General features: G+C 35.6%; 1 protein-coding gene across 2 annotated transcripts in view; it reads right to left on the reverse strand.

The window, feature by feature from the left end:
• TUSC3 (tumor suppressor candidate 3) overlaps positions 1 to 25,085 on the reverse strand; it is a gene marked incomplete at its 5' end in the record, with an annotated part of 133,891 nt that overhangs the window by 67,593 nt on the left and 41,213 nt on the right. The window contains 4 exons of one of the 2 annotated variants that reach the window (XM_082051659.1): positions 8,197 to 8,337; positions 8,591 to 8,731; positions 11,026 to 11,143; positions 21,426 to 21,595. In XM_082051659.1, coding sequence (XP_081907785.1) covers positions 8,197 to 8,337; positions 8,591 to 8,731; positions 11,026 to 11,143; positions 21,426 to 21,595 — 570 coding nt within the window. Of the gene's footprint in view, positions 1 to 8,196; positions 8,338 to 8,590; positions 8,732 to 11,025; positions 11,144 to 21,425; positions 21,596 to 25,085 lie in introns of those variants that run through there. The other variant, XM_082051660.1, reaches the window with a different exon arrangement.

Consider the following 25,085-nt stretch of genomic DNA (forward strand, 5'->3'; position numbering starts at 1 on the left):
AAGGCCAATGGCATCCTGGGGTGTATTACAAGGGGGGTGGTTAGTAGATCGAGAGAGGTCCTCCTTCCCCTCTACTCCGCCCTGGTGAGACCACATCTGGAATATTGTGTCCAGTTCTGGGCCCCTCAGTTCAAGAAGGACAGGGAACTGCTGGAGAGGGTCCAGCATAGGGCAACCAAGATGATTAAGGGAGTGGAGCACCTCCCTTATGAAGAAAGGCTGAGGGAGCTGGGTCTCTTTAGTTTGGAGAAGAGGAGACTAAGGGGGGACCTTATTAATGTTTATAAATATATAAAGGGTGAGTGCCATGGGGATGGAGCCAGGCTCTTCTCGGTGGCAAACAATGATAGGACAAGGGGTAATGGGATCAAGCTGGAACACAAGAGGTTCCACTTAAATTTGAGAAGAAACTTCTTCTCAGTAAGGGTGACAGAACACTGGAACAGGCTGCCCAGGGAAGTGGTGGAGTCTCCTTCTCTGGAGACATTCAAAACCCGCCTGGACATGTTCCTGTGCGACCTCACCTAGGTGTTCCTGCTCCAGCAGGGGGATTGGACTAGATGATCTTTTGAGGTCCCTTCCAATCCCAAACATACTGTGATACTGTGATAAGTATCCCTAAGTGAAGCCTAGAGCAAGAAGGAAGAAAGCAGCAGCCTTATAGTCCTCCTAGCAAAGGACCTAGAACACTGACAATTCACCATAGCATCCCCTAGCCCCAAATCGAAGCCAATGAATGACCTCCAGATCTAGAGAGAAATGGTGGAAGTGCTGTTATTACTGTGACTTTTTGTCCTGATAATAGAAAGAAAAAAAAAAAAAAATATTTTTGCATATCTAGTTTCATCATAATTCTTTGTTGCTGTGTCAAGATTTCAATTACACTAAGAACAGATTCGTGGCTTTAAATGTAAGGTGTGTTTCATTTTGCCCTTAGCAGGATTTGGAGCGTGACAATATAGTAATGAATATGGCAGATGAAAGAATACTGGTACTGTTTAATAGCAAATGGCTTATGTTTTCATTAATAATATGCAAAGCGGTGAAGAGAATATATGCTTCCATTACTGAAAAAGGGTAACAGATAATTATTTCTATACCTTGCAGATTGTTTTAGCAGAGAAATTTATACAGCAATTTTGGTGATAAATCACACAGGAGATAGCTTATGTGAAAGTACAAAAGTATAGAAACCAAACATGTGGGTTACAAAAGTGCAGTGGAAGATATTTTGAAAGACCAAAAGTTAGATGAAAACTAAAGCGTCAAAAGAGAACAGATGCATAGATTGCACAAACTGTGGCTCTCTGAAAGTGAATTTTCTATGAAAAGTCCTTGTACTTCTTCTTAAATTACTGTATCTAAATTACATTCTCTAGAGCGAAATCTGCTACCACATGGAAAGATCAAAAAAAACCTCACCCCAGTTTATATACTTAACAGATAAATCACTCAAGTTACTGAAGATCTTTAATGCTTGCCAATACAATTACACTGCCTCATAACATAGTAACATCTAAGAAAAAAAATATCAAGTAGACACAATAGAGGGGAGGAACAAATTCAAAGTATTAATGTTATTGAAAAGTAGAGAGTTAAAAATATGGTTGTTTATCCTGAAGACATCTTCCATACTCTGCCAGCTCAGACTAAGAAGAGAGTATTTACATCATAACTCTTAAGCAAGTATTTGTTATGCATTTGACATTCAAGCTCATTTTGCTGTGCTCTATGTTCTATTATGATCATCCAGGTAAAAATAAACATTGGAAACTACAGACTTGTGTTTGCAAAATACACTTGAAATACACACCTTTATCTGTAGGAGAGATGCATCCATCTATGATACACAATACATCAGACTGACACACAATGTTTACCATTCCAAACCCCATAGTTTCCATAGGATCCCACGCTTCGGGATCCAGAATTTCCAAAACGCTTAGTTCACTCATCATTACTGTGAGTTGGCATTTCCTAGGATAAAACTTCACCAAATTCATTCCTATGAATGAATGTGCTAGTTTTGGCTGGGATAGAGTTAATTTCTTCACAGTAGCTAGTGTGGGGCTATGTTTTTGATCTTTGCTGGAAACAGTGTTGATACCACAGGGATGTTTTCATTATTGTTCAGCAGTGCTTACATAGAGCCAAGGCCTTTTCTGCTCCTCACACTGCCCCTCCAGCGAGTAGGCTGGGGGTGCACAAGAAGCTGAGGGGGGACACAGTCAGGACAGCTGACCCCAGCTGGCCAAAGAGCTGTTCCAGACCACAGGACATTATGCTCAGTATATAAAGCTGGGGAATACGGAGGAAGGGTAGACACATTTGGAGTGATGGCATTTGTTTTTCCAAGTAACCATTATGCATGATGGAGCCCAGCTGACCTGGAGATGATTGAACACCTGCCTTCCCATGGGAAATAGTGAATGAATCCCTTATTTTGCTTTGCTTGCATGCGTGAGTTTTGCTTTATTTATTAAACTGCCTTTATCTCAACCCACGCATTTTCTCACTTTTACCATTCTGATTATCTTCTCAATCCCACCCTGGGGGTAGTGACTGAGTAGCTGTGTGGTACTTAGTTGCCAGCTGGGGTTAAAACACAAAGATGAGCAACTTGTAATATGTGATTAATGACTTCATATTTATCTTAATGGTTTACATTGCATATGAATTGTTCCACTGAAATAAATACAGAGAAATGGCCCCTTTCTGCAAATTTCTTGGATCTTGTCAAAGTACAAAAGATGGAAACTGGAGAACAGAAGACTCAAGCTGAGGCACTTTTCTCGGAGCATTTAGAAAGATTTTCAACTCCACTTACGCAGACTAGCATCTGTACTTCAGCAGTTCTACAGAGAAGAGTATCACAGACACCCCTTTCATCCACAGGTTCCCTCCTTTCACCTTGTCAGACTCCAAGAACACCACTTTAACTGCTGCATGCCACATGAATTATCAGGGGAGTTCAGAGTATAGCTATTTTAAGGGCCTCCAGTTTTAGGTAGCTTATTCTGCATCCAAATGATAAGAGCAAACCGAGTAGATTTATTGACTGCTGTGGTTCATAGAGGGAAGGAAAAATTATTTGTTACAAGGCACTATGGCTTGTCCACAGGGTATCTTCAGTGGCAATGAAGTTCACACTTACTACCAGTCCTAGGTGAGATACACTGCATGGGCAGACAGAACTACTTAACAACCTTGTTAACAAATTGCAAGTGGTGCTATCTTGATGGCTTCACAGAGCACAACTTCAGCCTTAGTTTTGCTAAGAGGGAAACTGATTTGAGCTCACCCATGGGACACTTGTGTGTGTACTACAAGGCTCCCAAGAATAGACACAATGTAAATAAGCATCAAGAGTACCACCAGAACACTGAATTTCTAGCACGACACATCTTTAAAAGTACATGGTCAGACAGTTCTATACTTAATTTTTATACTTTTCTGTATATGTATGTTTTAGCCATTTCAGTGTTATTGTTTTAAAGAAATAAAACCCTTTCTACTCAGTTTAACTTTGCTTTTGTACTCAAAGGCTGCAGAGCTGCAAGATCTGTATTCAATTTTTAAATAACAACCTGTCACTTATTAGAATCTCCAACAAGAGATATACAATTCAATGGCAGGTAGTATCAAATGGAAGTGAAGAAAATGGGTTTCTGTACCTTTAAATGGTACTGTGCATCTCTAAAACCTCAATGGGAAAGAAATTGCTGTTATTTTTGGATGCCTATCCAGTCACATTGAGGTGCCTAACTTTTTCTAGCTGTATCTTTGAATAAAACACATTACTCTCTGTTACTGTTTAACCCTGGGTGGTGGGTAAACAGTAAACAGCCACTCTCTCTCACCTTTCCTTCCCCAGCAGGAATGAAGTTAAAAGGAAGAAAGACTCATTGATTTAAATTGAAACAGGTTTAATAGAATAATAAAGGATAAGTGAATAAAAAGACCATAATAAAATACACAAAGCTATACAGAGCAATGCTTAGCTACTGGAACTTGTGCTTCCAGCAATGGACGCCAAAGGGCGGACACTGCGAGCACAGAAAGTTCAGTAAAACACGGAGTTTACAAACGGGCATAGGGAAGTCATGGATCAGGCAACAGGAGCAGGAAGCAGGACCCCTCACAGACAGTGGCCATTGAAGAAGGACTGTCCCCAGTAACTTCCCAGTCATATATGGAGTGTGACATTAATGGTACAGAACAGTTCACTGATTAATCTGGATGTCAATCTAGGTGCTGTCCCGTTATGTTCCCTTGCACCTGCAGCTGGGCAGTTGAAAAGTCCTTTGTCCGCTTGGCAACCGCCAAGATACCAGTGAGTTTTTACATTCTTTTTGTACCAAATCCCAAACACCGGAAAGCTACTGGAGGAAAACATTAACTCTGTCCCAGAGTGCTATCTTATTATTCTTGACCTAGATCCAAAATGAAAGACCATGCTAGCTACTAAGAAGACAAGTTTCTCACTCCATGGAAAATCGCCTCGATTCAGCTAACCCAGCACAGTTTTTTATCCTCATTCCCAGAAGGGCGTAAAGAAGCCACTAGTAGCCATGATACTCTTAAAGCTCTTTTGGAGTAATAACTGATGATGAATGTACTCTACAGTACATACTGTGGGGTGTATCACCACAGAACACATTTCTCATAACCATTAACTGTTATGACAACAGTAAACATATGCTTTCTCTCCTCATTCAGGTGACTTATTTTGCCCGATAGAGCAAATTCCTAGGCAGCTACCTTTGAATCTGAGCACAGACTTTGCCTTCCCAGATTCCACAGGTATATATATTCCTGAAATATACATATACAACAAAACAGAAAATCACATGCAGAAAACCAAAGTGGCAGCCTGGTAAAGAAAAGCCCCCTAGTAGCCCCATTCTAGCCAACTGAAAAAAATAACTCTCAGCACCAGTACTGTTGTCTAAAATGTAGCAATTCCTTATCTAAAAATGTTACAAATCTGCCCAGTTTATATTGTCCGACCTTTTATGCCGAAATTCAGAGTCTTGATGAGAATCTGAATTGCTTCTTGTTATCATTATAAAAGGACAGGGCTCTGTAAATACCTGGTGACTGAAGCCTTTCCTCATCTTTATGCTAGCATGTCAGAGGGAAAAATATCTATAGATGGATAGTAGGACTTGAATTAAAGTCTAAAATAAACTAGGGGATAAATTTTGGATGTGATCTCAAAAGACATTTTTGGGGATATTATGCACTGTGACTCAGTCATCGTGATTTGCCATTCCAAAGGTCTTTTGAGTAATGTTGCAAGTAAAAATGCCTAAGGCATACAAGGTACTACCAGAGTCTGCAGTGCTTCTATGGGGGGATGCATTGCACTTGCACAATCTAATGTTGAGGACAAAACCAATTCAACAGTCTTGTGTGAGTTGGCATTGGAATCACCGTATGAGACAAAAGCTCTGGTCTTGCTTCTAATAGTCTATCAAAACATTAGATGGGTCACTAAAACCTGCATTCCTAAATATTTTCCTGAAACAGTGCTGGAACTATTATCTATGAGACACAACTTTTTGGCATCAAAAGAGATGTCAAATAAAAATTCAGTCAGCCTTTCTGGGATCCTGTGTTATCCTGTTAGTAAGAACAGCAGTGGCAATTTATGCTGAGAATGTTTTTCTGATTTTTAGGATCAGATCATTCAATCGGGCAGAGAGGCACTGCCCATTTTTCATTTAAATAATTATCCAACATTTCAGAACATGAAAACTCTTCAAAACAAACTAAGAAGCTCTGAAAAACAAGCAAAAGAAAACAAGAGACTTGCGTGTGTGCAATGATATAGTTTTCAGTTACTGAATTCTAGAATATCTATGAATGAGTTTCAGCTGAAATAAAAAATATTACTTTCCATATGGTTAATGAATGCCAGCTACCTAGCAGTACAACACCTCCCCAAAACCAATCAAAACTCAAAACTGCAGCTTTCAGAAAAAGGCTCCCAGTTATCCCTTCTCAGTTCTGCAACATCCATAATAAGAACAGCCAATAAGGAACAAACTAATTGCCAATACTGTCAAAAACATGGTCTTCCTGTAGTTTTATGCATCTCGCCAGGCTTTCCCTGTATTATTTGTTTATTTTTTGCCTTTTTTTTTTTTAAGTTCAGAAAGAAAAAAAAAAGAACATAATTCCTTAAAATTAAGTATTTCTTTGTTATTTATACACTTCATAAAAGCATTTTATGAGACATGACTATCTCTGCTTAACTGGACACCATCTTCTCCATTTTTCCTCTTAATTAGCTTTTATGAAAAAAGAAGCTTTAAATCTCACTGGTAGAAAAAAAGCACAATGTAAGAGAATCATAACTACACAATATCTTAGATTGAATATATTAATGACTGTCTGTTTTCTTCTGTGGATCTTGACATATTCTAGCTCTTTCACAGAACTGAAGTCACGTGTACAAAAGCCTGGAATCAAGAGTCCCTGCTGATTCCACCAAGAAGACCTTATAATATTAACTTGTATGTTAAAGCCAAAATGACTTCTGGTAACTCTATGGTCTTTGATAAAACATTTTGCAGTATAGGGCTTTGACAACATTATAAAGGAAAAAGAACAGTAATGACTAAAAAAGTGAAGCATCAGTTCAAAGACGAGATTAATTGCTGTATACTTTCAAATATAAGACTTTTTTCTAAAATAATCTCTAAGTGCTATTCATTGTTAAAATAAACAGAATTTTACAGGAAATACATTAACAAAACTGATTTAATAAAAGCTGCAGATGGGTCCATCAGCTGAAAATGTCAAAAAAGAAGGTACCTTTTCATATTTTTTAATCCAAGCAGAACAGAAAACCATCAATATGATGTGTCTTTGAAAAGGCAAATAGGATTATAGGATATATCAGTAACATACTTCTAGTAGAGCTAAACTACACAGAATCATAGAATAGGTCAGGTTGGAACTGACCCCAAATGACAACCTGGTCCACACTTTCGTGAGAAAGGGAGCCCAGATAAAAATAAAATATTAATGCTGCTGCACAAGTAAATTCATATTTCAACTATAATCCTAGACATGTGCTTTCAAGAAAGGTTAACTCATATTGACACAAGTTGAGAAAAAGTCTTTAAAACAATGAAGTGAATAAATAGTCATTTATATCAAAACAGAAGAAAAGCTTGGCTTATGTTGTACAAAACACATGGACAAAATTTTTAAAAGTACTGTTCTCAATTAACATATTGCTAACACAAAGGAGCTCAATTAAGCTGTAAAATGTTGATTGGACTTGATAACCCCAGACACTATCAGAGTGTTGATAACGATGCTCCTGACTCTATTTCCTTGAAAATTAAGCCTTAGATGCTGCTTCTCATATTTTTCCTCTTCTGTCAGTCACAATGATGCCAGAGTAATGAGTACTTTTTGACACACCTCAACCATCATCTACCATCCTTGCATGCTATTTCCTATCGAAAACCAAGACGGCTGACTATGCAGCACAGTCCACATTTTGCATTAGTCTACTCAGTTATTCGAAAACTATGATGTAAATAAGCACACTGCAATACACTTTTAAGCAGGCTAAACCTTAATTCATTATTTATGGCCTTGAGGATTTAGTTGACTAATATTTCAAACAAACAACTGGCTAGCTTTAGAATTTCCTTGGAGTTAACCCTGGAACAGCATCCTAGTCTTATTTATGTTAACAGTGGAAAGTTAAGGTCAGTACCACTGATACCAGTTTTGGAAAGAATTCCACCTTTTTCTTCATTTCTTAGTTCTTTTATCATTTCCTTACAAACATATAAAAGTCTCGGTTACTTTTCTTAACCTTTCATTACTCTAAAGTGATACAGCCTGACATGAATATACACACTAAACCAATCACAACATTACCGCTTTTATAAAGAAGGGCAAGTTGAATGATAGCAGTGAGCATTAGTAACACAAATTAAAAATATTTTCTCATTAAAGTTCAAACAAAAGTCTGCAGCCATCAGAGAATTTGCTAATTTTCAGTGAATCCCTAAAAGTAACTGCTTAGGAGAATTAGCCCTCAAATGTAGTACCGTTCTGAAGAATGTGTTAATGCAATGTCTTGTAATTTACTGTGGAAGTAATGAAGACACATATGCTAAAACAAGAAACTAATAAAAAGCATATTAGTAAGGAAAATCGGCATACCAGAGCTGCCATGGCCCAGCCAGTTTTGTTGTAGATAAACTCTAAGTTATTTCTCCGCAGATATAACAAGCCACCAACAAGAGATACCAGAAGAGCCAGTGCAATTGTACCAGAATAGTTAGGAGGCCTGAACACTCTAATCTGGAAAAGATAAATGCAAACACAGATTGCAAATAAATGTTACCAAAGTTACCAAAAGTACCACAACTATATATCCATTAAACTAAGGATATTCTATGATTCTATTATTTTTTTTTTCTTCCTTTTTTTAATGTGTTCTAGAACCTAGCCTTCAGAAGAAAAAGTACTAAGGAAAGATGGAATTTGTCAGCAGGCTGTCTCAGACTACAAAGATACATTTGGCTTCAACTTTTAAAATTGTCAAAAGACTTACATGAACATCTGTTCTGTCAGCTATCCATTTAGCTAGCTGCTCAGCTGCAAATCCGATTCGCTGCAGGTCAAACGTGTCAGCTCTCTTGGGTTTACCTTTTGGAGGAAAATGCATGAAAGTCGGAGCGGAGTTCATATTCAGCTACAACACCAAAAAATAGCAGAAAAAAAATTAGTAAGTCTATCCTTAAAAATATTTACCTTTTATGTATAAAACAACTCTAAATAGCATGAAAAATATTATTTGCCTCCATACGTTACTCTTTCTTATACATCTTCATGTATAGTTCTCCAAAAAAAGTCCTCAGAATGTTCTTTCCCACAGATTCTTTGGGATGTTTAACTTTTCAGAGTATTTTATCTGCAAGCTTTTCTGAATATCTTATGCTTTAAAGTTCTCACACACTGTAAGAATTTTCTTGTAATTAAGAAATCAGAGAGCCCACATTCATCCATTCTTTTAAAGTATATTAGGCTATAATTCTACTGGAGGAAAAAAGTGTTCAAAGAGGCTGATACTGTTTCTCTTACCTAGCCCTCCAAAATTAACTAGATTACTGACTAGTCCTTTTAGATAACTAGCTTATACACCTAACTTGCCCTAGAAATTACATGACTGTTAACGTACGTGTTGTTGTCATTGGAACTAGTAATATCATATCAAAAAACTCAAGGGTGATAAACAAATAGATTTACATTAGCCACTTTAAATGGTACAGGAGAATATAATTTTACTACATAAAATTCCTTCATGTTCAGTCCATCTCAGAAGGAGTGAAATAAAACACTTGAAAAAAAATGAAAATGAATCAGGCGAAATACTCAGAGATGACAATATGAAGATCTTTAAGTAGCAAATGCAGAGTAAACTTGTTTGTTTAATTCCTTAAAATGACTTTTATCACATAATCAAAACATTATATTTAATCAACTACAGAACTGAATTTTATCAATAGAAATTATGAGCTATTAAATTATTTTCCATCTGTGCCCCCTTTAATGAACTGATTCAAAAATAAAAAGTATTCTGAGAAAGGCTAAGACAAATGTTGTGAAGCAATTTAATAAAATATTTTACAAGACACAGAAACATTTTGAGATACAGAAGTCTTCTGACATTGTGTAGAGTGTGGGGGCAGTTACTCTGCAACTGCTCTGTCATTTCTTTACAAATAGAGTAAAAGCTGAAACAAAAATCGGTCACATTACTTTCTGAGATTTTTTTGTTATGGTATCAGTATTACATGACTGGTTTGCACACATAAACATAAGGTCAGATTTACATTTCCCATCTTAAATTGCCATTGCTACCACTTCTTCTTAAGCACTTTTTTTCTCAAAGACAGTAAAAAATTATATATTTTAATCTAATTTGGTCTAAATTTTACTTGCCTTTTAATGCATATCACCTGAAATAAGCTGAATTTGTGCCCTTTTACACATGGAATAAGTTGGACCGACTATTTTAATATGTATTGATTGTCTTAAGGGAAGATCAAAGAGCCTATTTTCTATTATTGTAACCATGTAGGATAATGTAAGATGATCTTAAAACTTGTAGGCACTAAAATGTTTAAAGCAATATCTTAAGCCATTCATAGCCATTCTTTACATAACACATTGCAAGATGCCAATTGAAAGCAAAAATATTTACTAAACAGAGTAATTTAAAAAATAAGTATTAAACTTTTCCCCTGAAAATTTTAAAGCATACACTTAACCAAAAGGTGGTAAAAACAGAGAACTTCAAAATCTGTCACTCTCCAATCTACATTTTTAGCTTCAATAAACAGACAAATATCAGAGAAAAGCACGTCAGTATTTACTATTAATTTGCAAGGGATGTATTTTGCCTTGACTACTCAATTTAAGAGGGAGCCTTAGACTGTTCTCTAACAATTGAATTTTCACTCTTCATAACCAATATATAAAATCTAAACCAATCTCTTTTCCCTGAAGAACTTCCAGATTAATACAAATATTACTAGAGTTGAAGAATACTGTATTACCTAAAAGCAATTAAAAGGCTCTTTTAGTTAAGAGCTTTTTTCCCCTAGAGATAAAGCAAATTTGTAAATGCAAATGTTAGTTGCACTGCGATTAATTCTAAAAAATGACATTAACAAAAAAGAGAAATGAAAAAAAAAATCACATACATATAATGAAAAAATGAAACAAAAAAATGCATACATTTAATGTAACCTACAAACAAACCTTATAAAATATACTTAGAAAATCCTAGAAGTGGCTAGTGCTACAACCTGTCTTCGCTAGTGTCATGAAAACTGGAGTGCCTGGTGTTTTTAACCAGGAAAAATTTGTATACAAAACACAGAGGTACACACCTGCACACAAAAAATAATTTGTCTGGTATCATTTGGCGAATCAGCATGTAGTTCTAAAAATTAGGATTGTTTTATTGTATCCAACATTTACCTGTTGAAAAACATCTGCCCCTTCATCATAATCCACTATTGTGAAAAACAGTTTGTTTGAAAAAGCAGATGAATAGCGCCATGAATTAGCCAGTACTTGATATTCTTCATTAGCTTGCCTGTTAAGGAAAAGAAACAAACATACATCCATGTGGCATTTGCTGATTCTCTAACCAGATGCAGCAGTTAGATGAGTTACACTTGCAGTACCATTCTCAACACCCGTACCATCAATTAAAGAAAGTTTCAGCTAGTTATAGAGCATTTTGCTCCAAATGTGCCTTCTCCAAAATTAGAAATCTGTTAAGTGCAACTATATCAGAGACATTCCAAGATGATAACAAAAAGTAGTTTTTTCCGTATTTAAAAGTCTCTGAAAACAGGAGTGGCCTGAGTGGCAAGCACCACGCAAATCTCCTAACAGATCCATGCAAGGAGATGCTTACATGGCCCTTGAGTACCATATCAGGATTTACTTGCTGAAGGCAGCTGCATATAACGAATTCTGAAACCAATAGAAAAATAACACAGAAACGTGACAGTAGTAATTTTCCCAAAATAGCAGAGCCATAGAAAGAGCCACAGAAACTGCTAAGCACTGTTGAAATGATATCAACTAAATTAACAATAGGCTTGTAAGTAGCATAACACACAATTTTCATAAAACTTGTTTTAAAAGTGCTAAAAAGGATGATTTTGCACAACATATAGGGTTACATAATCTCTCCTGTCACCACTAGAAAATCATATTGTAGCTACTCAAATTTGTCAGAACGCCTCCTTTTGGCTTTACTCATGGTTCTATACTCAGGCGAGGTCTTTTTGGTTGGTTGAGCTTTGTTTGTTCATTCATTCATTCTAAAAGAAAACAAAACAAACCAAACAACTTTGCTCTGTCTGCACCAAGGGGAAAGGAAAAAAGCCATTCCAGAAGAAGAATTCTGCGATCCTTACCATCAGAGACATTCTCTAAACACACCATCACAGAACCATAAAACCATGGGTTCTTCCACAGGACAAATTCTTATCAACAAATAATTCAGAGGAGGACAAAGACAAACTGAAAGAATCCTTGCAGTACTTTTGGCTTTACACAGGCTAGTTTGCTAATTATTTCCATATTACTAAATATTCATATCTGCTGTAGAGTCCAAACCAAGGTTCTACCAGTCGGAAACTTATCTTCGCATGTGGTAAAATGCCAAAGCTGTATAAATAAAATTATTCTGCAGCTTTTCTCAAAACAGTGTTTCTACAAAACCAGTTCATATATTTGATGGTGCAGAATGCTGTTTACTTAAAAGTAGTAGATGCAAAAATCTGTCGCAAGAAAAACTCCACACTAAGCATACATAATACATATTGTATTCTGAGAGAGCAAAGAGTGGGGAGGGGTTGATAGGACCATAGATATCATAAGACCCTTCCCATTTTCTCATAACTGAGATCAGCCTTAGGCTTGAAATTTATTATACAACAGCAGAGTTGTGTTGTATCAAGGAACATATTGTACACAAAAAATGTCCGTCATAAAAAAAAAATAAGCTAAAATAAAATTTTATGATGCCTTACCCCACTAAAGAAAAAGTCTTATGTACCACAACAAAACTCAACTTTCACCTTTATTACCTAATTGAGTAAAATTTGCTACTTAACACACTTATTCAACATGCAAAGTTGCAATTATTAAAAAAATGTAATTCAGGCATTAGATTGGTTATTTCTAGAAACAGATGCTAACATTAAGCAGACTAAGATATTCACTGTCATCCTGAAGAGGGCAGTCAGACAACATCAAAGGAATGCTGTAAAATCTTCAGTATCTGTAGGACACTGTTCTGTTAAACTTGCTATATTAAAGTCAGACCATTTTTATTATAAGAACAAGATAAAAATCACTTTATCTTGATTCCATCATTCTTCTTAGTCTACCTTTTACTCGTGATGAAATAGTATTTCTGGGAAATTCAAATACTCCAGTCATGCCTCTACTATTTGAGAGCACACTCTTGTTCCTGTTGACCTCCCTGTATTTTGTAATTTTGAACTATTTTGAATGAATATAATAGGCAGAAAGTATACTTCAGAAAGTATAATTTTGCAAAAGGCGGTCTTAGATTTTTCTGTAACAGATTCAAAGAACAATTTCGTCCTCAGACTGAAGACAGCAAAGCATTTTGTAATACACCCTCATGGCAGCTCTTGAAGAGAGAGTGAAACAAGGAGGGGCAGGATTCCTACATGCAGAACTGAAGAACATGCTACAGTCCACTATATAATTTCCAATTAATACAATGCTGATGCAATCACATTAATATCTTTTTGTAGTGTTGGCTATTCCTTTTCAGATACAATAATAGTAAAAAGCATAAGCACTTGGCTGAAAAAAATTCAACCTCCAATTAATATCAGGCAATATAAACTCTGTCACTTCTTATCCACTTATCTCTATCATTAGTTACTATCATTTCTATCCATCTGTTTCTATGAAGTAATATTAATTATATGACACTATTATAATAATTATATGAACTACTACAAAGACATAGGGCAGAACTACACTTGGTATGAACTCACCAGGATAATAACATGTTAGCACTGCTCTTGTTATTTTGACAGGATTTTTTGATAGGTAAGATTTAGCTCTAAGTACTGTTACAGTCACCTTTTACGAATTTCATCATAACAGCAACACAGGAACTAGCACAACAGTAATATTAACCAGCTACTAGAAAACAGTGGCCAGACCAAAATGGAATACTACTATTAGATTTACTTGGAAAATTCAACATACAGAAAAGCTGCTAAGCAAATTCTCTACAAAAATTTCTTACATTACACAAGTGGTGCTCAAGAAATATTAAAAGTTTTGTTTAAAAATATTAATTATGTGGATGTCTATGGCAGATAATCAGATTTGTATAGCCTGAACTATATTAAATTAGATTAATTTATTGTATTAGTCCAACATTTTAGTAAGGAAAACACAAACAGAACACGAGGAAACCAATAAAAGAGACTGTGGAATTCTTTGCCAAAGAAAGCAGTAAAGCATTATTTTTTGGCACTATTATGGACTGTACAAAACACAAATGTACAATTGGCAAAGAATCTACTACCAGGTCACCTACCCGTTCTTCTCCATCTGTTTAAAGTAAACTGTGATCAATGCTACAATTTACCTCTAAAACAACTTTTGGTTTTTGTTCAGAATGGTTTTCCCAAAACAAAGAGAGGAAGGGATTATGTTCATACTTTAACTTCTTCTCAGTATCAAGAAGATAATAAATTCAGAATGCTTATTTGTTTTCATTTTTGTTTTGGGGGGCTTATAATGTCACAACAAAAAGCACTGAAGAATCTATAAAATAGTGTCCAAAAATTCTCCACACACAACAAAATGAAGATAGTATAGATACTAGTTGAAAGCTACACTTTCTATGCAACCTAGATATCCATACCAAGAGAAAGCAAGCTGAAATCCATGCTATTCTGCTTGCAGCATCCCATGAAATTTTCAGTATTCTACAGATGAAAAGTAGCTATGAGGTCTTATATTGTAGAAGTTGCAAAGTAAAAACAACAACAACCACCAAACAAAACAAAATACAAAAGAAAATAAGAAAATTAAAATTGTGACCACATGAAGAATAAAGAGTATCTTATGAGTCAAGTATAAAATTACTGTCCTATTAAACAGGACTTGGAGAAGGGCAATGAAAACAGTAAAGGGTCTAGAAAACAAGTCCTGTGAGGAATGGTTGAGGGAGCTGGGGCTGTTCAGCCTTGAGAAAAGGAGGCTGAGGGGAGACCTTATCGCTGTCTACAACTACCTGAAAGGAGGTTGTAACATGGAGGGTGTTGGTCTCTTCTCCAATGTAAAAAGCAATAGGATGAGAGGAAATGGCCCCAGGTTGTGCCAGGGGACGTTTAGAATGGATATTAGGAAAAACTTATTTACCAAAAGGGTTGTCAGGCAAGGGAACAGGCTGCCCAGGGAAAGACTTGAGTCAACATCCCTGGAGGTGTTTAAAAAAACAAGTAGATGAGGTGCTTATGGACATGGTTTAGAGGTGGACTTGGCAGTGTTAGGTTAACAGTTGAACTCAGTGATCTTTTCTAACAAAAATGATTCTATGATTCTATCAAGATCCTGAAGTGCATTGAAAAAACAATGGCAGAACTTCCAACTGCTCCTTCCACATCTCCTGTTCCTTCTTTGAATAAAAGTTCTTAGTGCAGTTAAGAAACATGTCAATGCCTTTCTCACTACCCGCTCTTGATCAACCAACAAAAAAATGAAAGGCAGAGGATCTCATTTCTTCTGATGACTCCTCCTTGATTGTCAAAATTCTGCTGTTGACCTAACTCTTCAGTCAGCTACTTGAAAACAATTTTCTGAGATACCTTCTTGAACAGGGAAAACAACAGAATTCCTGTCTTTTCTAGATTAAAAACCTCCTCTCAGAGGTCTCATTGATAGGGCAGATGTTAATAAAATTATGTGGAATCTCTTGTCATATATTTTATCATTTACTTGTACACATTGTGAGTCAACAGCAGAAGGTAGTTACAATCAGAGCCCTTTATGAAACACACACAAACTATATATTGAATTATACCCTACCTTTTACATAATCCTCTAAGAAAAACATAAGGAATAGCTTAATCAGTTGACTTGGAGCTCATTCTGCAGCAGGTTTTCTGCAGTAACTTGTTCCAATAGATGCCATTAATAATTTGACAGAATTCAGCCTTGTCACACAAATACAACAGAAAAAGTCTTTAGAAAACATGTGCCACATCTGCAATCTCCCTCACATGCTACATATATATTTTATGTATATACTTCATATGTGTATTTACACACATGTATTTATAGACACAGACACTACTTCAACTAATGGAAGTAATCAGTGCTGACACTTTGAAAAATACAATAGTCTAGTCAATGTAGGGGGCCAAGAGAATTACTGGCTACACAAACTCCTGTCCGTTATCAACCACTACTAGCTGCTTCTTCATAAATACTGTCTGTACAAAATTGTGTTTTCCAAGAATGTGGAACCAGGCTTGTTACTTCCACAGTAAAATACTGTTAATCATCATCCAGGATTGAAACAACACAAATTTCAATTTAGTGCAGTTTACAAGTTTGTCTCCTCAAGTGATCACCTGCATTACTATAGTCTTCCTCTGTTGCACTTCTCCATTTTCCTCCTGATCATTTATGATGGTAATTCTAGGATTTAATCTTGATTTGCAATGATTCAAACAGGTTCAGTTATATCTTTAAAAGAAATATTGGGGAATTCAGAGACATAAACAAGCATAGTAGAAAGCCTGTAAAACAAAATCCATTTGTTTCAGGTAGCTTGAAATTCACAGAGAGATGTACATGTCTAATTTACATGTTTTAACCTTTATCACATAACAAACTCATGGCAAAAGTCAAGCTACAGACCCTATCCACTGAAATGCAGCATCTTTAGCCCCTGACACTGCTCTGATCTTTTCAATGTTTGGCAAAAAAACAGGACATCTCTGATATGCACCCATAAGCAAAGCAGAGATGGTTGCTTCTGTCAGTGAGACGAAAGAAGTAGAGCTTAGAAAGTAAAACAAAAGACCTCATCTAATTTGCTTATGGAGTGATTAGATGTTACAGCAACAAACAAAAAGAATGAGGGAATAATAACTATGAAAGATGCAGAGGAACAGTCAGCACAGTGATGGTTTCAGCAGGCTAGACCCAAAGCCCATGTGCAGCTGAAAATCAAAGCACTAATAATTGAGTGGAGACGGGGCGACACTCATTGAAGTCTTGTTCATAAAATGATGCTGATCCCTTTGGGAAAATGTAGTGATAATAAAATGGGGAAACGGATTGCAAGAGGCAAGAAGATGAAGAGCAGAGAAGCCGGAAGAGAATTTCACAGAAAAATGCATTCAAGTCAGACTAGTATTTATCATTTGCCTGGATACAATACAAAGTACAGTCTGGGAGACAGTCTTCATCTCTGTGAAGATGCTGTTGTTAGAGTGACTATTATTTTGTTCTCCTTCTTATATACATAAGTGATTTTTTTTCAGAAGTGATTTTTTTCAGAATGATGTGGGTAACAGAGAGCAACTATCTAGTTGAGTGAAAACCTAAGCACAAAGGAAAAAGGGAAGCTGGTCTTATATCCTGAGGAATCACTGTTTAGACTTAGATTATTTCTGACTGTTCATCCAAACCAAAATAATCCAAACTCATTAATCATCACAGTTCATAAGAGACTCTTTAGTATCTCCTTCCATTGTGCTTTTGCAGAGTATATACACCAAGAATAGTAATAACACGTCAAGTCAATTAAGACTAACCATGTTTAATTTCCTGGGAACAAAACTGTTTAATCAAGCACATTTCTAAACGAGCATGGAAAAAAACCCACACATCTCCAACTGTTAGAAACACATCCCACTACCACCAATGACTTCACATTTGAAAGCACATAGGACATCTAATCTGTTGTTTAATTTGTCTCTCAATACAAGCTACTTTATATTGAGCCTAAACAAATGTGTCAACAGGAACATTGATATTTATGCTACCACTCACACAGTTGTGAAGACATCAGATGGCTTTCAACAGTTCTTTGGACCAGAAAATTGAAACTTGCTTGTCCACAAAGCTAGATGAAAATGTTGTGCTCCAAAATTCGCTTTAGGATAAAGACAGAATTTCCTTGAAAAACACTCCAGAGGCATGACTAGAAGCACTACTAATGCATACACAGAGCTGCTGGTTTACAGAAGCCTTCATGTGTTAGGCTGGATTGATTGAGATAGCCTACGGATATATTTTCTAGTCGACGGTTTGTGAAAATATTTCATTAAGATGAATACTGTCTCAAAGATGACAAACTAGTAGTTGTCTTTTAGAAACATCTATAAGTCAACTGAATTTGTCTTGGGCAGAGTAATCAGTAATTCAGACATATGAGTTCTAATTTTTAAAAGTGTATATTGAAAAGGGATAGTACCAAAAATTAGAAGCAAATCAAGCAAAATTAAGTGAACGGAAAGCATTAAATACCACAATATGATGTATATCAGGAAGAAACAAGTCTAGCACTGGATGAACAGGCAAGTTTCAAAAAACTGGCAAATAGAGCAGTCAAAAAAAATTCTAATTGATCTTTCTCAAGATGATAATCTTATCTATTAATCTCCTGCAATGGTAAAGAAACCATACTCATCCCATTGGAAAAAAAAGATCTTATGTTGAGTAACTTTTACTAGAGAATGAACTACTACAAAATAATATGCTTTGGTTTTATTGAAAAAAAAAAAAAAAATTCAAATCCTTTCACTGAAAAGTTTTATCCAAATATCTGGAGTCTCAGAGACTTCTTTGTATGTGGCATTTTAAGAGCAAGTGATATTTAAGTGATTGATGTTACAATGTCCTTGCTGTGCACAGAAAAGCCTTGGATTCCCTGAGACAAATTTGGTCAGCTTTACATATGCAGGTCCTTGCTACATAATAGGTAAGACTTTTAAAAAATGTTGAAGTATCATGCCTCCAAGTGTTTTAAGACTAGGCTAAGATCACCTCAACCAAATTTCATCCAAAATTTGGAGCTTCTCCAGCATTAAAAAGGATGTTGGTGTGGGGAGAAATCCTTTCTTCATACCTTCTAGGCAACATTCAAACTATAGTACTTTGCACAAATGGAGAGGCACAATAGTCCTTAGTCTGATAGAGAACTTGGACCACCACACTGACTTTGCATTTGCTTTGAAGAGTGCCAAAGACGTCACTAGCTTCCCAAATGCAATCTTTGGTGGCACAGTCATTCAAAACACCTGTCAGAAAACTCATACTGATTGTACTGTAAGCAGGGGCTCATTTTAACAACAAACATTCTAAATATAACCAAATACAAAATTAGCTATACAAAAAATAAAATTTATTTTAACAATATAGGATGCACATGATCCTTCTGGCCTCAAATGTCCAAATCTGCAATGGTCTGCTCTAATGATGACCAGCTTTCACTGCTCTTCTCCAGAAGAGGACCACATTTCCTACCATTGCTCCCCATCCTGTTATCTTTTTGCATAATGCTGTGGTTTTTATGCTTAGCATTTGATGTAGCTCTAAGCAACAGCAGCATACAAACATCTTATTTTCCCTTTTGAAAATACTGCACCCCTGTTCTTTATAAACTGGACATTTAAAAGAGACAAAACATTGAAATGTCAAATCTAGCCATCAAAGGGAAAAGATAACACCTTTTTTTTTTTTTTTTTTTTTTTTTTTTTCCCCAATAATCCTGTGCTGCATAAACTAACCAGGCTCAATTTATAGGGGAAAAAAAATACCAACTCTTGTGACAAAGTTATTCAATGTAAAGATTTTAGTCTAGGTGCTTTTTCATTTTTGAAATATGACATTGATTTTTTTTGTATGCAATTGTTCTGAAAATATTTTGATGAGGAACAGTTAACTTCAACCTTGGACAAAAGCATCCTCACAGAACATTACAGATTAAGTTAAAAAAATCTATTTTTCCTTCAGGCAAAGTGTCTAGTAAATAGCTAACAATAAAGTAATGCATGCATTTGAGTTCTGTATATCCTTTCAGTGCTCCTGTCCATTAATTAGTCATTGATTTGAAAACATCAGTTTTCCTGATAATGGTTTTATGTGCACTACGATCAACCTCATTAAATTCCTTTTATTTGACATGAAAAAGCGGATCACAACTTCACATTTATTTAAACAAAAGCAACTGAAAGCAGTATGTTGATTTTTTTCCTTCATTTTATGCTCAAAGATTTTCAGTTTCTTCTGTACATAAATGGTTAGCCTGGTATATTACAGGACAAAGTTTATAAGCTCTTTTCAGCACAGTAAACAATATACAGTTGTAAGCAAAATTGACTTCCTTAAACAATATACAGTCGTAAGCAAAATTAACTTCCTTAATAATAGTAATATTTATGTTGTTTTCAGATGCCCTACAAAAGAGATATACATAATACAGGGAAAAAATTTGCTATGGCCATTATAATGATGAATACACTGACCCTTATAAAGCTGAACTTAGTGCATCTCTTGTAGCTTTATCTACTGAGTAGGAAAATAAGGAGGGATTTAAACCATAAGGTAAACTTTCAACTCCTATTTCATCTCGTAAAGTTGAACTCTGGCCACACAAAGAAAAAAAAATAACAGCAGTCAAGTGCTGGAAGCTTTAAAGAAAAATCTACTTTGACTTAAGAATGTTGGAAAGCTTCTGTACCTACTCCTTCACCTTCACAGTTCAGATGTGGAAGATGAAGTCACAGGAATGCAATTTATATACTCTCCCTCAAAACTGGCCAACTGACTTCCATGACAAACAATCTATAATAAAAAAATCCAATAAAACCCACATGACTACAGGTACAGACGTTAAAGTTTCTGCTGTAAATATCACATATTCCAACACCTAAGCGATCTAACAAGATGGTGCATTTACCAACTTTGTGTATTGTTTAAAGTGCTTCTATTTAAAACCAAGAAATAACACTTCTTCATATGTAGTTTATGTATTTCGTAGTTCTATGGAGTATTTTGCTGCCTATTTAAATACTGTTTAGAACTCCCTGCACATTAATCCCATCTATTACTAAACAATAATTTCTAAGGCATATTTTGTCTGAATAAGGTTTTATTAGCTCAGCTTCTGATTTAGTAAGGTAATTAAGTGCATGACTACCTTTCAGTCTCTTGGCCCTATTTCCATGCCTATCATTAGTCAATTTTGGATTAACTTACTGAACTAAGAACATGCAGAGAAAGATCTTGAACTTAGAAGAATACCAGAGCCACTCTTACACATATTCTAAAAGGAGTCACCAGAACATATCAATGTGCAGTGTCAGACAGTATTCCACAATAAGCACGTCCTTGTGGAAAAAGGTGCTTGCATGTAAGAACTCTCCAAAACTGCAAAGTTACAGGGTAACTCCCATCTTCATCAGAGCCTTGGATATCTCTTATTTAAAGAAATCAGTGAAATGTCATATTGTTAAATGGTAGTGGATCACTTCTGTCATGAGGCATCTTTGAAAAGATCATGGTCAACTGATAATAAAATAAAGCAGATTTCTTAAAGTCTTCCTTAGTCATGTACTTTTTATTCAACTGTGATTTAATAAAACTCAAAAATAGGAAGGCTTCTAAAATTTGGCATATAGACTAAAAGGCAGTTGAAAAGATGCTGTAACAAACAAATGAGCCTGCTAAATAGTAAGCATCTATCCCATGTAAAGAACTATCCTCAGTGTACTGCACATTGATTAAAGTGTTCACTTGAAAACTGTGGTGAAGAAGATGAAAAAGATCACTAAGGTATAAATTACCTGCAAACAGAGCACTGCCGCTGCGGCTGGAGAGCAGTGAACATCACTATCACAGAGTAGTTACGAGGCGGAGCCTTCACAAATCTTCGGAATTTGTCTCCGTTCATACGGATGACTGAACGCCTTGAGCTCCACTCCATCAGCTGCTCCACCTTTTCAGCCAAGAGATTCTGTAATTGAAGACAAGGATAAGGAATGTTTAAGCTTAAACTTCAAGTGCTCTGTACCCATATTCTGTCTTTGCATTCTCAGAGCTCCTAGGGACTTCAGCAGGAGGCTGGGAGGACCTCTATATAGCCTATAGCACAATTTAGTGTTGTATGTAGACAAGCAGATTCTAGGTATTTAAAAATTCAACTTGATGTGGTCTTAAACAAAAAATATATATAAAATGAAATAAAGCAGGTTGCTAACAAAGGCAAAGGAGTAGAGTAAGGCTGTCTAAAGAGTAAGGCTATCTAAATAAAAGATACCAGTACAGCAACTTTTAACTTTCATTAAAAATTGGAAGCTTTGGAAAATGCTGCATTATGTTATATTTATTGTGATTTAGACAAAATCACAGCAGGATATTGTCATTCACTCAGATATTTAGATGAAAGAAAAATGTAGCTAGAAAGACAGAGAAATGGTTATTACGTTCAGAATTTCCATACAAATATGTATTGTATTGAATTTAAATTAATTTAAGTTCTATATTTTGCTACAGACAAGGGTGCACTGTCTTATAAATCCATCTAGGCACATTCTATTGTGAGATGAACATTTTAGTTGCTTTCAAGATTGAGATATTTTAGCTGAAATCTAAGTGTAGAAGAAAAAAAATGCTTCTTTGTAGCTGTACTTTTGCATGAAAGTATTCCATCACATGAATAATTTAAAAACAGGCTATGAGACATATTAGAAGGTGGCCCTCATGTTAAATACATTCATCTACCTATTCCTATGAAAATCTATTTAGAATTTTTTTTACCAAGTAAGCCTGATGTCAAACATGCTTAGGAGAGACTTTTTAGTCTCCTAAGTTACCTAATTTCAGTGAGGTTGCACTGACTGTGCTCTAGGTGAGTTGCTACACATACAGCATATCAGGATCAATGCAACAATCCATCTTGTTTTAAGCCTTCAGCTCCCTGCTCAAGGACACCGTGGAAGCTGCCTATATCTAACATGAGCTAAAAAAGTGGAGAAAACTGGAATATTATGACTTGCACAGAAGCTGAATGCTGAGGGAAGGAAGGAAGGACAGAGAGAAACAAAGAGAGTGAAAAAGGGGCACAAAAGAGAAATTAAGTCCAGAAAACTGGAAGGTGCGAGACCTCCAATAAAATATACATAATATACATGAGTTTGTGAAATGGTCTACAAACTGACAAGGATCCGCGGTGGAAGGGAAATAAAAAACAGCTTTACAAAACACACTGAAATGGAGACACTCTGAGAATAGAGAATGTGAAGACAGACAAGATAAGGATAGAACTCAAATACTGTGCAGTAATAACTGAGCAAGGAGACAAGGTGGCTTTTCTAGGACTTCTAAAAGAAAAAAAGAATGAAATAGAAAAATTAGCTCATTTAGTAACATTTTGACAAATCAGTAAGGCTATAAATAAGAGCAGAGATGAATACATGAGGGAAAGGAAGGAGTGAACTACAAGGATAAAGGAAAATTATATTTTGCCTCTTCAGTCTTCCATCTTAAAAATTAGCAGAAGATTGCCCTTGGAGTTCCTTATAAGGCATAGCTGGTCATCAGAACTTTTAATTCCAAAGAAGTTTTGATCTGCGTATTTCATGAACAGTTTTGAGATAGCCACATATATTTGACCCTATAAAGCATTTTTAAAAAATATTTTAGGTTTTCATTCCTATTCTCAGAATCTAGCTAATATTTGTCACCACAAATGTGAAGGAGAGATTATATCTCTATCTACCATGAGAATACCAATGAATCAATTAATGCTACAATTTTTCTTCCCCTAAAACACATGGGTTTTAGTAGTTTTGCTTCAAAACTATTACGTACATTCTTCTCCTTAAAAAGAACCAAAAAGCCGATTACACAAAAATGAAGCCTACTCATTTGTAAGATTTTCTTGGATTAGCAGTGCCTGGATTAAATCTTTCTGTTCATTTAAAAATGCATCAGGCACTCCAGTTGGTAATATGCAACAAAACATACGGAGCTAAAAAGGATGTTTATTTGTATTTGCAAAAGCTTTAATAACTGAAGCAAAAAGACAAACTGAAGGAACTACTAAAAAGACACAACTTTTAAATTAATACAAGAAGGGCATATCATATCCTTCCTGGTACAGAAAAAAAGAAAGACTTTTCAGAATAGGCCTTATTGAGAGAAAAGAAATAGAAATCCATGAAGTACCATTAAAGAGAGGAAAACAAACAAACAAACAACAAAAAAACCCACAGCTCTATTACTGCTATACAATTTGTTTCTACAAAAGAATCAGTGATATCAAAAGAGTCTCACTCAGGGACGTCCCATACAAAGTCTCACTTGGAAGCCTGTTGCCAATAAACAATTGCCCTGTTTCCTTCATATTCAGCTATGTATAATGTCACCTTCACACAGCTCTTGTGCAATACTGTGAGGTTCATTATAATGGGAAGATCTGATATTGTTTTATTACTTACAGAATATTTGCACAATATATGCCACTGAGTAAGTTATCAATCTTTTCCTCATCTCATTCACAAACGTAGTCCAAGAAATGAATCTAGTGTTAAATGAGTTCCCATTTTAGCTGTGCATTTTCCTTTAAAGTTTAGTTCCTGTGTTAGGGAAATATGGCACATTTCAACATATCAACTGTCTACTTTAACTTTGGATGAAAAAGGAATTCAGTTCTCAGACACTACACTCAGAAAATTGATCAGTCTGTTAAAAGGGAGGAAAAAAAAATAAACAAACATTAGCAGACTGGCCTTACGGATTTCATAATTCAGAACGTAATTTACAAATCTTTATTTTAAAAATATTGAAAAGTGTATAAAAACAAACAGAGATTGTTGAATAAAAGTACAAGATGGCCTCTACCTCAGTAAAAAATTATCTTCTGTGAAAGAATAGTGTTAAAAAATTAAAAAAACAAAAACCAGAAATAATTTAGAAACAAAAGGCAGAATTTTCCCTATTACCCTCGCGGAATAATGATAAAAATAAAGATCTAAAATAAAGATCTATTAATACCCAGGAAAGCACTGTTAGAAAAGACAATGATCTATCCCTAAATATTCTTGCCATGACAGTACTGAAACTGAACATGTCCTCCAGTATTTTCCTTTTACCAGTTACCACCCAACTATACAAACCATACATAGGACTGTCATCAAGGTAAATCTCCATTAGGATTCTAGACATTTGCAAAAATTTTATTAACTTGGCTTGTTCCAACCCCTGGGGAAACATTTTCCAGAGAAAATCTGGAAAAAAGATTACTAAATCAGACCCATTAGACAAAACACATCTCCTGATGACTGAGAGACACGAACAACTGTTGCTCATGTCCAGAAAATGAGACGCACTATCTCATTTGTGGTCTAGGATGCTCATTTTCTGTTCCTTTCCACTGTCTACACAGGTAAAGATCCTACATTTGTTTAAACCCAATTATTTAGATAATTCCTTCGAGCATCTAC

Source organism: Streptopelia decaocto (genome assembly GCF_964273445.1).
Source record: "Streptopelia decaocto genome assembly, chromosome: 4".
Taxonomy (NCBI): domain Eukaryota; kingdom Metazoa; phylum Chordata; class Aves; order Columbiformes; family Columbidae; genus Streptopelia; species Streptopelia decaocto.